General features: G+C 44.0%; 1 protein-coding gene across 2 annotated transcripts in view; it reads left to right on the top strand.

Moving 5' to 3' along the window:
• The first annotated feature begins 6,184 nt into the window (after positions 1–6,184).
• SARS2 (seryl-tRNA synthetase 2, mitochondrial) overlaps positions 6,185–15,751 on the top strand; it is a 16,345-nt gene continuing 6,778 nt past the window's right edge. Inside the window, exons 1-11 of one of the 2 annotated variants that reach the window (XM_070763679.1) lie at positions 6,185–6,483; positions 7,863–7,958; positions 8,288–8,317; positions 8,723–8,863; positions 10,416–10,470; positions 10,638–10,701; positions 11,341–11,446; positions 12,675–12,722; positions 13,443–13,551; positions 14,061–14,106; positions 14,294–14,381. In XM_070763679.1, coding sequence (XP_070619780.1) covers positions 6,229–6,483; positions 7,863–7,958; positions 8,288–8,317; positions 8,723–8,863; positions 10,416–10,470; positions 10,638–10,701; positions 11,341–11,446; positions 12,675–12,722; positions 13,443–13,551; positions 14,061–14,106; positions 14,294–14,381 — 1,038 coding nt within the window. In that variant the 5' untranslated portion in view covers positions 6,185–6,228. The remainder of the gene's footprint in view (positions 6,484–7,862; positions 7,959–8,287; positions 8,318–8,722; positions 8,864–10,415; positions 10,471–10,637; positions 10,702–11,340; positions 11,447–12,674; positions 12,723–13,442; positions 13,552–14,060; positions 14,107–14,293; positions 14,382–15,751) is intronic. The other variant, XR_011560236.1, reaches the window with a different exon arrangement.

Here is a 15,751-nt window from a genome sequence, read left to right on the forward strand (position 1 = left end):
GGCAGAAATCTATAAAATCTAAAATTGATCAATGGCCACACCTCACATTAAAAATGGCCACTGAGGTTTTCATTCTGGTTCTAAGAATTGTTGCCAGGGCTAAATTATGCCAGGCAGGAATCTATAAAATCTAAAATTGATCAATGGCCACACCTCACATTAAAAATGGCCACTGAGTTTTTCATTCTGGTTCTAAGAACCGTTGCCAGGGCTAAATTATGCCAGGCAAAAAAGGTATAAAATCTAAAATTGATCAATGGCCACACCTCACATTAAAAATGGCCACTGAGGTTTTCATTCTAGTTCTAAGAACCATTGCCAGGGCTAAATTATGGCAGGCAAAAAAGGTATGAAATCTATTATCAATTATTGGCCACATCTAGCATTAAAAATGGCCACTTAGATTTTCATACTGGTTCTAACAACCATTGCCAGGGCTAAATTTATGCCAGGGCAGAATGGTATGAAATCTATTATCTATAGGTCACTTTTGATTTGCTTGGTGACATGAAGATGTCATTCATTCATTCTTTCTTTCCATTTTTTCTTCTATTTCTACTCTCAACACTGCTGGCTGACAATTGAATTGTCTGTCTTCTAAGTTGGTGTGGTACAAGCCTGTGAAATAAATACAAAAAATCAACGTTACTTCAGTTGCCACTGGAGTTTTACTCCTAAGATTCACAATACACAGTGGTGCATCCTTTTATCTCATATGCAGGGTTACCCGTACTTAGCATAAAGTAGAGGAAGATGAACCCCACCCATATCCTAAAATCTTGGGGGACTGTAAGACTCGGCCGAACTTACCTCATAGCATAGATGATGACGTAACAGCAGAAGGCCAACAGTCTTGGGCTGGAGACATTTTCTTGCTTTCTTCTTTCACTTTTTTTTCTTCTGTTGCTGTGCCCAGCAAGCGTTGTCTCTTCCAAGGAAAATTTGTGAGCACTTGTACCATCCCTTAGTCTGCAAAGCTAGAAAACTATAAGATCTTTCATAAATCAACAGCCAGACCTACCATTAGAAAAAGGCTGTTGAAGTTTGCTTTCTGGTTCTAAGAACCATTGCCAGGGTTAAATTATGCCAGGCAGAAATCTATAAAATCTAAAATTGATCAATGGCCACACCTCACATTAAAAATGGCCACTGAGGTTTTCATTCTGGTTCTAAGAACCGTTGCCAGGGCTAAATTATGCCAGGCAGAAATGTATAAAATCTAAAATTGATCAATGGCCACACCTCACATTAAAAATGGCCACTGAGGTTTTCATTCTGGTTCTAAGAACCATTGCCAGGGCTAAATTATGCCAGGCAAAAAAGGTATGAAATCTATTATCAATTATTGGCCACATCTAGCATTAAAAATGGCCACTTAGATTTTCATACTGGTTCTAACAACCATTGCCAGGGCTAAATTTATGCCAGGCCAGAATGGTATGAAATCTATTATCTATAGGTCACTTTTGATTTGCTTGGTGACATGAAGATGTCATTCATTCATTCTTTCCATTTGTTCTTCTATTTCTACTCTCAACACTGCTGGCTGACAATTGAATTGTCTGTCTTCTAAGTTGGTGTGGTACAAGCCTGTGAAATAAATACAAAAAATCAACGTTACTTCAGTTGCCACTGGAGTTTTACTCCTAAGATTCACAATACACAGTGGTGCATTCTTTTATCTCATATGCAGGGTTACCCTTTCTTAGTATAAAGTAGAGGAAGATGAACCCCACCCATATCCTAAAATCTTGGGGGACTGTAACGCTCAGCCAAACTTACCTCACAGCAGAGATGATGAGTAACAGCTGAAGGTCAACAGTCTTGGGCTTGAGACATTTTCTTGCTTTCTGGTTTCTTCTTTCACACTTCTTTCTTGTTCTTCTGCGCCCAGCAAGCGTTGCCTCTTCCAAGGAAAATTTGTCAGCACTGGTTCCATCCGTTAGTCTGCAAGGCTAAAAAACTATAACAGCTTCTATACATCAACAGCCAGACCTAGCATTACAAAAAGGCTGTTGAGGTTTTATCACTATCATTAACACCAGACCAACAATCAAGAACTACAGAATTTCCCAGCAAGGAACTGCCAAAGAAGCTAACAACACAGAATCACCAAGACCACAAATCTTCTATGATTTGTGGACTTCAACTCCGACTTCCTGTGACAATCATGCTAGCTCAGGAAATCTGGGAGTTGAAGTCCCCATGTCATAGAAGAGCCAACCTTGCCTACCCCTGTCCAAGACCATTTACACCAACACTGAAAGAAGCCACTAAAACCATAAATTGAGCGCACACTGCACTCCCTTCCAGCACTGATGATGTTCCCTAGTTTCCTAACAAAACCTCTACAAGGAAGCCACTGAGCTCAGACACCACCAAGGACGCCTCTTTTCAATGGTGAGCCATAAATATTATCCTCTGTCAATACACCTCGCATCCAGTTGCATCACTTTCGCCTTTAAGAAGTCTGGCCGGTACTGGCATTATTTCTAAGCTGGGAGGGAGGTGATCCCAAAGGATTCCCTTCCGGTCTGAGTCTCATTGAGGGGGTCCTCAGGCATTGGAGGAGGCTTCTAGCTGAGCACTGTTGTCTCTTCCAGTGTGATTCGCCCTCACTGCTCACTCAGGGACTGAAAGGGCAACCCCAGAGAGGACGTCCAGTGTGAGTCTCCCACAGTGTCCACTCAGAAACTCAATGAGACAAGCGGTAGCTTGATCTCATCCAGGGTGAGTGTCCGAAAGCTCACGGACTGAAAGACCTCTATAAGTAGGGGCATCACCCCCATCACCAGGGTATATGTGGAATATGGAATGTGATCTGGTTCTAAGAACCGCAGCCAATAAACAAAGTTATGGTGAGTCACAATTTTTTTTGATACTTTTTATCTAAGTTATAAACTTATGACTGCTCTTTTTACCATTGATCAGTGGTGGGCTACGAGACAGAACGCTAAATTGCGCTCACAGCTCAAAAAGTTCTTGCAGGACCAGTGCGATTTTGCTGCTGCACCTGTGGAGGTAGGAGCCACAGGTAGAACCAGCTAAAAAATCACGCACGGAGCCACAGGTAAAACCATGCTGAAACACAGGCGCAATTTTTCTACCTCCACAGGTTCAACAGCAAAATCGCGCCGGTCCCACAAGAACTTACGAGCCGTAGTGGCAAGTGCAATTTAGCCTTCCGGCTCGCTGCCATTGATACATTTTAATGTTGGGGTTTTTTAATAAACAGCTTTGCCAAAGTAAGTAAACTTTAGCAAGGTCCAAATTTTTTTGCAGTAACATGTTGCAAACAGTACCTGCCTTCAATACAGTTCTATACAGTTCCTCGCTTTCAATACATTTCCTGCCTTCAATACAGTTCTATACAGTTCCTTGCTTTCAGTACATTGAATAGTAAATGAAACCATCTGTCTTACTGTTGATGTCTTCTTCTTCGTCTATTGGATTCATGCCTTTGGGTGAAAAAAAATCAATATCAATAAATAACCAAAAGATGTTCAGAAGCTAGAAATACTAATCCTGTAACTTTATGTGCTTTTAGTCTGCAAGGGCATGGCTGTAATTACCTGAGGCTTTACTGGGAAGCAAATTTTAATTCTCATTCACCTGTGGTGGTTTGGTCTTTTTACAAGGAGATGGTTGAGATTACCTGAAGTTCCACCAAAATTTTATTCTAATAAGTTGGCTAAACCTCAAGAATTGACTTAATTCCTAGAAAATAAGATCAACTCCTGGACTTGAAGTAATATTAGTTAACTTTTGACTTCAGTTATTTGAAGTAGATCCTTTCTGCATATTTTGCTTCTTTAAGGATTTGAGCCTTGACTAAAATTACCCCAGGTCCCTTTATTTCTGAGAGCAAGGTCACCTCCTGCGGTAATTTTATCTTTACCTTTAAAACTGTTAATTTTAATTTTAAAATACAGGAAATAGTATAAGGGCAGAGTAGATGGACCATGAGGTCTCTTCTGCCATCAATCTATATTTCTCTGTTTCTGATTTTGTTCTGCCTGTGGTGGTTTGGTCTTTTTAACAGGACATGGCTGAGATTACCTAGAATTCCATCTATTTTACTAATAATATGAGCCTTTGCTGACATAATCTCAGAATTACCTAAAGAGCTGGCTTTATTTCAAGCAAATAAGGTCAAACTCCTGGACCTGAACTCATTTTACTTAACTTTTGCCTGTAGTTCCTTGAGGCAACTAGTTTTCTTATATATTTTGCTTATTTTAAGGACTTGATTTTTGACTAAAATGTCCTCAGGTCCCAACAAATCACTTTTGTTAAGAAATGAAGGGCAACTACAGATACTGAAGCTACTGTATTTTGTCTTGAAGCTAATTTTAATGCTTGTCCACCTGTGATAATTTCCCTGCTTTTAACTAGCTAAAATTACCTCAGTACTTTTAATCTGCAAGGACAGGGCTATAATTACCACAGACCTTACTTGGAACTTAATTTATTCACACCTGTGGTAGTTTGGTCCTTTTTAAAGGAACAGGGCTGTAATTATCTCAGACTTTACTTAGAAGCTAGTTTTCAAAGGGAAAAGGCTGAAATTACCTTGGGTTCCACCAAAATTTGACTCTAAAACCTTCAGTTTTGGCTAAAATTACTTCAGACCTCAAGAACTGACTTTATTCCAGAGAACAAAGTCAGTTCCTAAAGCAATTTTACTTTTAAGGCTATTTTTTCACACCTTTGGTGGATTTGGTCCTTTTTAAAGAGATGCTGCTGACATTACCTCAGGTTCTTCCAAAATTTTTGAGGACTAGAGTCTTGACTAGGATTACTTCGGTGGTTCGCATTATCCCCCAGGCAAACCAATTGGTAAGACGGAGGTAACTTGTGTCAGCTCTGGAACCGGAGTCCTTTAAATAACCCACCTTCGAGATATTATTTCAGCTGTCCCTGGCATTTTACTCCGTAGAATACACGCCCAGGGTTAAAATTACTACAGGTGCTATCTAACACTAGGCTATTAATAATTAATAATAATAATTTACTAGATTTGTATGCCGACCCTCTCCGAAGACTCGCCTGCGGGAGGCTAAAGAACTCACACTCCCCCCCCCCACTCCCCTCCGTATCCCGCAAGGGTAGAATTACCTCAAAAGCTCAAAAGGCCCTGCCCGGCCTCGAGCTCGAGGACTTTAGCTGCGGAGGCGCCGGGTAGACTGTTTTGGGGTGTCTCCGGCGCCCCGCAGCATGGTCCCTTCTCGAGAGACCCGCCAGCCGTGGACTCTGCTACTTCGCGCGCCACGCTGGTTAATTAATTTTCCACACAGCTGAGGAAACCCGCCGCCTTTTTAAATGCACCCCCGCCCTCGGGGCGAGCGGAGGCATTCCGACCAATCCGAGGGACGGGTTTTCAGGAGCAGCCAATAAACGGGCGAGAGGCGGGAAAGGCGCTCGCGCGGCTGCTCTCGTGCCGACCCCCAGCAGAGTTCGGCACCTGGGGCTCATCGCGCCCAGGTGAGGGAGATTAGAGGTTTTTGCGCTGTGAGTGTGTTGCGTGTTTTAATGCCTTCTCCTCGAGGCCCCGCCTCTTCTTCCTCCGGGGACCTTTCTCCCCGCCCGGCCACCCTTTGGACTACAAAGCCCATCGATGAGGCAGCCAGCGATCTTTTAAAATGCGTGACAACTTAAATATTAGATTTGTTTACATTGTATTACTGTTGCTGTGAGCCGCCCCGAGTCTGCGGAGAGGGGCGGCATGCAAATCTGATTAATAAAATAAAAATAAATAAATAAATTCAAAATAAGAAAAACCTTTGCCGGGCCCCGCACTTTCGTCGCTCCACCCCCCCCCCTCCCCAACTGCAATGCCCGGCTCAGTTGCACAGCCTTGGAAAAGGCTGCGCGGGGGTGTGTGTGTGTTTGTTTTTCACGGCGAGTGGACGGGAGCTTCGGGAGCTTATTGTGTATGTGTAAAATCTCGTGCGTTTTAGGTCTTGCCTTCCTGTGCAGGGTTCCTCAAACTTGGCAACTTTAAGACTTGTGGACTTCAACTCCCAGAATCCTCCAGCTAGTTATGCCGGCTGGAGAATTCTGGGAGTTGAAGTCCACAAGTCTTAAAGTTGCCAAGTTTGAGGAACCCCCTGCCTCAGGCCACCTTTTCTCCGTTGCCATGGCGACCACGGAGGCGCAGCCGGCGCTTCGGATTGGCTGGCTCAGAGCCCCCGACGTGGCTGCGTCGCTGTCATGTGATCGACTGTCATGGCTGCGACCCTGCTGCTGGGCCGCGGCGTGGGTCGGCTATGGCGGGCGCTGTCGCGGCAATCGCTCCGCCGGCCGCCGCCTCGGCGGGCCGGTTCCAGCGGCGCCAGGAGCCGCCTGTACGAGCACGCGCGGGAAGGGTGGGCGTCGTGGCCGCGGTTCGACGTGGCCGGGCTGAGCGAGCGGCTGAGCGAGGCCGAGCGGGACCTGGAGGCGCGCAAAGGGCCTCTCAAGGCGCCGGACCTGCGTGAGATCGTAAGCAGAGGGAGTGGGGGAGATCGCCTGGCTTGGCTGAAGGGCCCACGGAGGCGAGCGCTGGAATCTGGAATCTCGGCTTCGGGCTGGCTGGGGGTGTCTGGCTTCCCCCACCTCTCTCGCCCGCCTTTATCGGTAGAGAGCGGTTTTTTTTTTAACCTCTGCCGCTTTAACATATATGGACTTCAACTCCCAGAATCCTCCAGCCAGGATACATTAAAATATGTGGATTTCGAATCCCAGAATTCCCCACCGAGCATACATTACAATGTGCAGCTTTCAAATCCCAGAATTCCCCAGCCAGCATGCAACATCAGACTATACCGCTTATAAAGTGCTTTGCAGCCCTCTTTAATTGGTTTACAGAGCCAGCATATTTACCCCAATATTATGTGGACTCTAATTCCCAGAATCCCCCAGCCAGCATGCATTAAAAGATGTGGATTTCAAATCCCGGAATTCCCCAGCCAGCATGCAACATCAGACTATAGGAATACAGCTTATAAAGTGCTTTGCAGCCCTCTTTAATTGGTTTACAGAGCCAGCATATTTACCCCAATATTATGTGGACTCTAACTCCCAGAATCCCCCAGCCAGCTTGGGGGTCCACACATTTTAAAGTTGCTGAGCTTGAAAGACATTAGTATAGATAATCTTTGGATTTGTCTGTTGTTTTGAACCGTGTAGCAGTCAAAGAGCTTGGGATCTCTTAAGCCGTGACAAAATCATCAAAGATGTGATTGAATAACAACAACAAGAAGAGACCATATACAATTGATAAAGACAGACAGTAACAGATTACATGCCATTAAGCCAATGTTGATTCTAAGAGAGCACATAAATCTTTTACTGGATGATTTGTGCCCCACCTAGACCTTCCAACAACGCCCCATCGCCTCTTTCACCGAGTTCTTCCGCCTGGCTGCTGGTCTCCTTCGATTTCCTTCCCCTTTCCCCAACATCATTGACTTCTAGACAGAATGGAGTGGTCCTCTTGACTGATTATATGATTATAAAATTTAGTGGGTCAACATTATTTTCCGTTAATTCCATTCATATTTGTTAAATCCTTCCATTCTCTTTGCCCCTCAAGCCTTGAATTAAAAGCAATTGAAACCAGGTGATAAGGAAGCATTTATAAGCACTTTTTAAAAAATAAAATAAAATCTGGACATATAGAAATAGGTTTATTGATTCACTTCTTGCATGTAAAATTAGTTATATGCTACAGACCTCTAACCTCTCATTGCTTCTGCTCTAGCAGAACTATGGTGTGATGAAAGAGGATTTTCCTAACCATGGTGTCTCCCTTCGACTGATCTGGTTTAATTTTTACTGGACTCTTGTAATTTTCTTTCTTCCTGGATCCTAACCACCAGGTTACTGCTTGGGAGAGACTGAATCAGGTTCAAGAGGAGATTGCAAAACTCACCGAAGAAAAAGAGAGAGTGAGGAAAGAAGTGTACAAGATTAAGGTGAGTGCTTGTGATCACGAACCCTCTGGCATAACCCCTGAATTCACTGTAGGAAAATACGTTAACAAATGAATAAACTTCTATGTCTGGCCACTTCCCTCAGATAGCTTGTTTTGTTTTTGTTTGAGTTATGATTGCTGGGGACTTTTCATTAAAAAAAAAAAAGCTGGTAGGGATTGAATCAATGTTTCAGGTGTTGGAATGTCAATTGATTATAGAATAGATAAAAATAACTTTACATCCTTGGTTGATAGTTAATTATTCACGATCAATACATTGGATTGTTTCATGAATAACCATTCTTTTGGGTGTTGTTTTTTTCTTTGTAGCAAAGCCATGATGAGAGTACTTTAGAGACGGTAAGTATCTTTCTTTCCTTTTTTACTGCTATTTTGAATCATTTTAATCTAGGGCTTTAAATATACATTTAGCATTTTCTTAATTTGGCCACAGGAGACTCTAAAATAGGAGGCAGGAAGTGAACCGGAGGCCTAGGGAGTGCCAGGGGTGACATGATAGCAGTATTCCAATATCTCAGGGACTCCCTATTCTCCAGAGCACCAGAAGGCAGAACAAGAAGCAATGGGTGGAAACTAATCAAGGAGTGAAGCAACCTGGAACTAAGGAGGAATTTCCTGACAGGGAGAACAATTAGCAAGTGGAACGGCTTGCCTCCAGAAGTTGTGGGTGTTCCAACAGTGGATGTTTCAAAGAAGAGTTTGGACAACTTTGATATCTTTTCCCCTCTTTCTCTCACCCGCCAGCTACCTGTTTACAACGCCCTGGTAAAAGAGGGGAGGGGAACCCGTGCTCGCCTCCATGCCTTACGCCAGGAGGAACTTGAGTTGCAAGAAAAATACTATCTGCAGGCCCTAAAGCTGCCCAACAGGATTCATCCGGATGTGGTAAGGAGCAGGAAATAGAGACGGAAATCTCGGTATGTCCAGGGCTCTAGCCAGGCATGGGAGATCAGGTCCAGCAATCCATTGATTGCTAAAAAGCCAACCCTTTTGTTTAATGACCGCAGTTACAATGACACTGAAAAGAAGTGTCAACCATTTTTCACACTTTCACACCATTGCAGCATCTCCGTGGTCACATGATGACGCTTGCAATGTCCACAGGTCAGGGGATCCCTTTTTGCAACCTTGGCACGAGCAATATGTCAGCGTCCCAAGAAGCATCTGAGAAAGAAATCAGAGTCCAAACCTTGGCCGCCTTCCAGGTTCCAATTTATTAACAGGGCTATGGGGGAAACGAACTGTGGTCAATCTAACTTTTCCTACAGTCCCCCACCCAGGTTAAGGTTCATCCCTCATGCCTGCACCGACAAGTTCATCATATGGACCACTCCAGTTGTCTGCGCGTCCACTGCCTTCCCCTGTACTTCCGCTAGTGCTGAGCAAGAACAATAATAATAAATAATTATAATAATAATTTATTTTCTCAGCTAACTTAGCACCTGCTTGGAGTCAGAGAAGAATCTAACAGGATGTGTAGGGGGTGGACTTAGTTCATTTGTGGCTATGTAGGGATTCTAGCCTGATTCCTCGTTTCACTCCTTTCCCACTCCTCTTATAAGCTCCTATGAGTTGTTCTGTCGGGCTCTCTGGTAGACTCCTCCCAAAAAGTCACAGGTACAAATTTCAGACACACACACGTTTGAAAATTCAAAACAATGTTCTTTATAATGAAAATTCACTTAAACCAAGCCCTCTTTTGGTATAGCAAAGAGCACTCGTCTCCAAACAAACTGGTAATTTGTACAAGTCCCTTATCAGTTCTGTGATACTTAGTTTGCAGCTGGGAGGCAATTCAAAGTCCTTCTTCTTTCACAAAGTGAAACACACTTTGCTCTGGTTTAGTTTCAAAGTGGGGAAAAATCAGCACACAAAAGGTCAAAGTCAGTAAAGCAGGCACGAAACACCACGATCAGATAATCCTCCACAATGGCCAAACCCACAGGCTGCTATTTATAGCAGCCTCACTAATGACCCCAGCCCCACCCAACCACAGGTGGCCTCATTTTCTTTGATAATAATCTCTCAGTTGTTGCTGCCTATGCATCGCTCTCCGCATGCGTGGCTGTATCATTAACTCTTGTTCTGAATCTAAGGAGGAGCTAGATAATTGATCTCCTTCTGAGCTGTCTGCCACACTCTCCTCCCTGTCACTCATGTCTTCTTGGTCAGAGGAGCCTTCATCAGCAGATTCCACCGGGGGCAAAACAGGCCTGCAGCATGTGGATGTCTCCCCCACATCCACAGTCCTTGGGGCAGGAACTGGGCCAGAGCTAACCACAACATGAGTGAGGCAGCACAAATTTCCTGAACCTTTATTATAAAATGATTGTGGCCATTCACTTAGCTTAGGCCTGGTGTTTTTCACCTTGAGTTGGACAGAAATACTGGTAATATTCAATGCTGCGTCTTCACCTCTTCTCTTTTCCTTCCATAGCAATTTGGAGATGAGAACGAACCCAGGGTAGTGGAGATAATTGGTGAAAAACCAGGTGAGGAGTCAATAGCCTGCACTGCCATTGAGATGGAATTCAGAAGCCATCGAAAAGATTTAGTGCCCATTGGCAGCCCAAAATAATGCTGACAGAGTCAACGCAACACTGAAACTGGTGTTTTAAAATGTAACGCCTTTTGCTTCTTTGCTTTGTTTTGGAAACAGAATTTGATTTCAAGGTAAAAGGACACCTGGAAATTGGAGAAAACCTGGATATTATAAGGCAAAGGTTAGTATGAAAAAATTGCAATATCCCAAATTGTAGGATTAAAACTCATTGCACTCCAGTGTATTCCAGCTAATCCGCTAAATAGAAATTTGAGAACAGGACAGGTGGAGGTGGATTTTTTTTCTTAATCAGACCTGAAATTAAGAGGCAGTGTTCATTTAATGATGATTTGATGAAATAAGCAGAGAGTGCAATATGCTAGGTCAGTTATGGACATTGTAGGAAAGACAGTTTGGATTGTGGTGATTTTAAAAAAAATGAGGAATCTGGTAGCATCAACTGGGCCCAATGTGTTTGATTAAGAGGCAGAAGCTGTGGCTCATAAGAATTTAAAACCAAACTTAGTCAAATTGGCTTTCATAAAAGGCTCTGCCAGATTCCTTTGATTTATGTCCAAATTTGGAGAAATCATTTGTCAGAAAAAACTGTGCAGTCCATGTTTAAAACTGGCTAGGATGGAACATGAGTAAATTTGGTACAAGAGGTAGGATAATTTCCGATGCTTGGGACCCAAACAGACAAACATGTGGCTTGATTTAAATATTACCCAGAAGAGAAGGGAACCCTACAGGGTTAATTTGGCTGCACCCTTAGGAACCTCTTAAACACTTTCCCCCCCCTACCGCCTCTTCTCCATAGACGCTTGGCGCATATTTCCGGTTTACGGTCGTACTACCTCCACGGGGCAGGTGCTCTCCTCGAGCGAGCCCTGGTCCAGTTCGCTTTCTCCAAGCTGATCCAAAAGGTATGCGGTTCTCGAGCATCTCATTCTTGATGCCTGCGGAGACTCTCAGTCATCCAGGTGCTGTATTTGTATTTATTAGATTTGTATGCCGCCCCTCTCCGAAGACTGCTGGTTGTTCCAAAGTTCTTGCTTTTTTCAAGAAACAACTGGATAGGATAGAATAGAAATAGAAACTAGAGTGGAATAGAATAGAATAGAATAGAATTCTTTATTGGCCAAGAGTGACTGGACACACAAGGAATTTGTCTTTGGTGCAGATGCTCTCAGCGTCCATAAAAGAAAAAGAGACATTTGTCAAGAACCATGAGGTACAACACTTAATGATTGTCCTAGGAGTCAAGTAAGCAATGAAGAAACAATATTAATATAAATCTTAAGGATACAAGCAATTACAGTCGTACAGTCATAAGTGGGAGGAGATGGGTGATAGGAATGGTGAGAAAAAAACTAGTCGTAATAATAATAATAATTTATTGGACTTGTATGCCGCCCCCCTCAGACTCAGGGCAGCTAACAACAATAATAAACACAACATGTACAATCCAATAATAAAAACAATTAAAACCCCTATTATAAAACCAAACATACACACAAACATACCATGCATAACTTGTAATGGCCTAGGGGGAAGAGCTATCTCAACTCCCCCATGCCTGGCGGTATAAATGAGTCTTGAGTAGTTTACGAAAGACAGGGAGGGTGGGGGCAGTTCTAATCTCTGGGGGGGAGTTGGTTCCAGAGAGCTGGGGCCGCCACAGAGAAGGCTCTTCCCCTGGGGCCCGCCAAATGACATTGTTTAGTCGACGGGACCCGGAGAAGGCCAACTCTGTGGGACCTTATCAGTCGCTGGGATTCGTGCGTAATAGTAGTGCAGACTTAGTAAATAGTTTGACATTGTTGAGATGTGTGGATTGTTACCCCAGAGCAGAGGTCTTCAAACTTAGCAACTTTTAAGACTTGTGGACTTCAACTCCCAGAATTCTCCAGTGGGAATAACTAGCTGGAGGATTCTGGGAGTTGAAGTCCACAAGTCTTAAAATTGCCAAGTTTGGGGACCCCTGCCCCAGAGGCTTCGCAAAAAAGTCAGAACGATTGGCAAACGCTCCACAATACTGATTTTCTTCCTCCTTTGCATTAAGAGCAAATTAAAAATGGGGTTTTTTTTTACAGGCATTGGGGCACCAGGCATTCCTGCAGTCCTTAACAACCCTTTCTTTTCCCCCCTCAGGGTTTCATTCCTATGACTGTCCCAGATTTGCTTAAAGGAGCCGTGTTTGTGAGTATCCCTCCGTTGTGTTCCACTGCATCGCGTTTTGGCTAATAAAGACATCTACGGAGCTGGATATATTTCATTCTTTTTAAAGCATACATTCTACTCTTGGAAATATGAGTATATTCTTCAATCTAAATGAACCCAAATTTCTGTTCTGGAAGTGCATTCAACTCTTTCTATCTGTCCTCTTTCTGTCAAGCAAAGCATGTGGGAGTCTTATTTTGAAGACTTTGCAATGAGCCTGACTCACATAGGAATGAATTTCCGGGCAGCTGGCAGTACAGAGACTAGCCTGTTATCTATAGTTCCTCCTTTCTCTTATTATCACTCATAGTTAAAATATATTTATCCAATTAATTCAAAGTTGGAGTTCTGGTTAAATTCTTCCTCAAGGGGACACAGTTTGCTCAGGTGAAACAATTAATATCTAACCAAGATTGTGCTTTTTAAAATAAAGATGGAATAGCACCTTCATTATCTGTGGGTTTAATAATAAAACAGGAAAGCAAACAAGCAAAGGAGTTACAGCAAACTATAAGCAATTATTACTTGTTTTGTCAACTATTCACTTCTAAAACCAAATATAATCATAGCTGCAATGCTATCCCGAAAAGGTGAGTAAGGGTGGGGGGCAAAGGAAGCAAAATAACAAGCAAAAGTGGATATGTGTAGACGTCTCACGGCCCAGCTAGGTAACATCATCAGCGTCTTCTGTTTTACCAGGAAGGCTGTGGCATGCCACCGGAAGTCCAGTCCTCCCTGCTATACAGCATAGACCCTTCCCGGTTTGAGGACCTGAACTTGGCAGGGACATCCGAGGTCGGCATTGCAGGTAACGGTTGAAGCAGGGGGGTGTCCCAGCCTGAGATGAATTGGGGAGGGGGTTGACTCAGCCTTCCACCCTTCCCAGGTGGGTCAAATGAGGACCCAGATTGTTGGGGGCAAGAGGCTGACTCTGTAAACTGCTCAGAGAGGGTTGTGAAACCACCATGAAGTGGTTATATAAGTCTAAATGCTAAATTCTTTGCAGACGTTTCATGACCCAACTAGGTAACAACATCAGTGCTAGAAGGGCTTGCTGTCTATTTTACACTCCAGTGGCTCCCCCTGCAGGGCCGATGGGAATGTTCTAGGCGATTCCTCGATTAAGCTGTTCTTTACCCTTGTGGATTATTTGATTGCTCGTCTTCTGGCACTGATAACGTTCCCTAGTTGGGTCCTGAGAGGTCTACGAGAAGACCCTCAACCTCAAGAGACACCCCCACCCCCCCAAATACAGTTTGCCCCCCGAGCTACAAATATTCTATCAGTCCCTTTTCTTTCTGGTGTTGGCTTCTCCAGGTTATTTTGCTGACCACGCTGTAGCTTTGAAGGATATGCCCGTTAGGTGAGTTGTTTTGTACTTGCTGTGTATTCACACCTTCGGAATTGCCCTTCTGGCTGGCTAGATTTCCCAGGGTTGGGGGTTGGTTTTTTTTAAACTTCCAACAGATTTTTGCGAGGCGGGTGGGTGGGAAGGCCCGATCTGCACCACCCAACAAGATCAATCATCCTTTTTTCTCTCTCTTGGCCAGGATAGTGTGTTCCAGCACCTGCTACCGAGCGGAAACCGAAACCGGGAAAGAGCCGCGGGGTCTTTATCGGGTGCACCAGTTCACCAAGGTGAGGCCCCCTTGGTTCACTTGAAGGCCACGCTCACCCCCCAAGGGCCAGGTTCTGCAGAAAGGAAAAAATTAAAAAAGACACAACACACATTGTGGTTGTGCAGGTGCCACAAACCGGGCACCTTTGCTGGATGCAGAGTGGCATATTTCTCAATCTGTAGAGTCTGGAGGACAGAAGGAAAAGGGGGGGACACGATCAAAACATTTAAATATGTGAAAGGGTTAAATTAAGGTTCAGGAGGGAAGTGTTTTTAATAGGAAAGTGAACCCAAGAACAAGGGGGCACAATCTGAGGTTAGTTGAGGGGAAGATCAGAAGCAATGTGAGAAAATATTATTTGATCAAAAGAGTTATAGATGCTTGGAACAAACTTCCAACAGACGTGGTTGGTAAATCCACAGTAACTAGATTTAAACAGGCCTGGGATAAACATATATCCATTGTAAGATAAAATACAGGAAATAGTAGAAGGGCAGACTAGATGGACCATGAGGTCTTCTGCCATCAATCTTCTATGTTTCTATATAATAAAACAATGTATAACATCTTAAATCCAATTAATTAAATATAAAATCTAAAAAACCCCAAACCATTAAAAAAACAGTCCTTCCCATTCGATCAACTTTCTCTCAACACGTTCATTGGCCAGGGGGCAAGAATCTAATGGCCTCAAGCCTGGCCAAATGAGTTTTAAGACTCTTGCAGAAGGCAAGGAGGGTGGGGGCAGTACGGATATCTGGGGGGAGCTGATTCCAGAAGGCCGGGGCCCCCACAGAGAAGGCTCTTCCCCTTGGGCCGGCCAAACAACTTTGTCTAGTTGACGGAACCTGGGGAGGGCCGACTCTATGGGACCTGACTGGTCACTGGGATTCATGCGGCAGGAGGCGGTCTTGGAGGTATTCTGGTCCAATGCCATGTAGGGCTTTATAGGTCATAACCAACACTTTGAATTGTGTCTGGAAACCAATTGGCAGCCAATGCAGTCCGCGGAGTGTTGGAGAGATATGGGCACATCTGGGCAAGCCCATGACTGCTCGCGTGGCTGCATACGCCTGGTCAATGGGGCAGTGGGATTCACTTAACAACCTTGTCACTAACTGACCAGCTGCAGTGATTTGCCTAATAACTAAGGTCAAGAAAGGGCTAAATTGGAGCAGAACTCACCAAACCGTCTCACTTACCAACAGAAATGTTGGGCTCAATTGTCCTAAGTCGAGGCAGTCCTCGACTTAACGGCCACAATAACATAAGATTAATGATAACAACGACATAGCATTTAGTGATAAATCAGGGGAGGATTATGTTTCTCAGAAGGAAACAAGGGCAAAATAAGACACAGCCAATTTTACCTTGGCTGGAATGTTCCAT

Source organism: Erythrolamprus reginae, chromosome 11, assembly GCF_031021105.1.
Source record: "Erythrolamprus reginae isolate rEryReg1 chromosome 11, rEryReg1.hap1, whole genome shotgun sequence".
In the NCBI taxonomy this organism is placed as follows: Eukaryota; Metazoa; Chordata; class Lepidosauria; order Squamata; family Dipsadidae; genus Erythrolamprus; species Erythrolamprus reginae.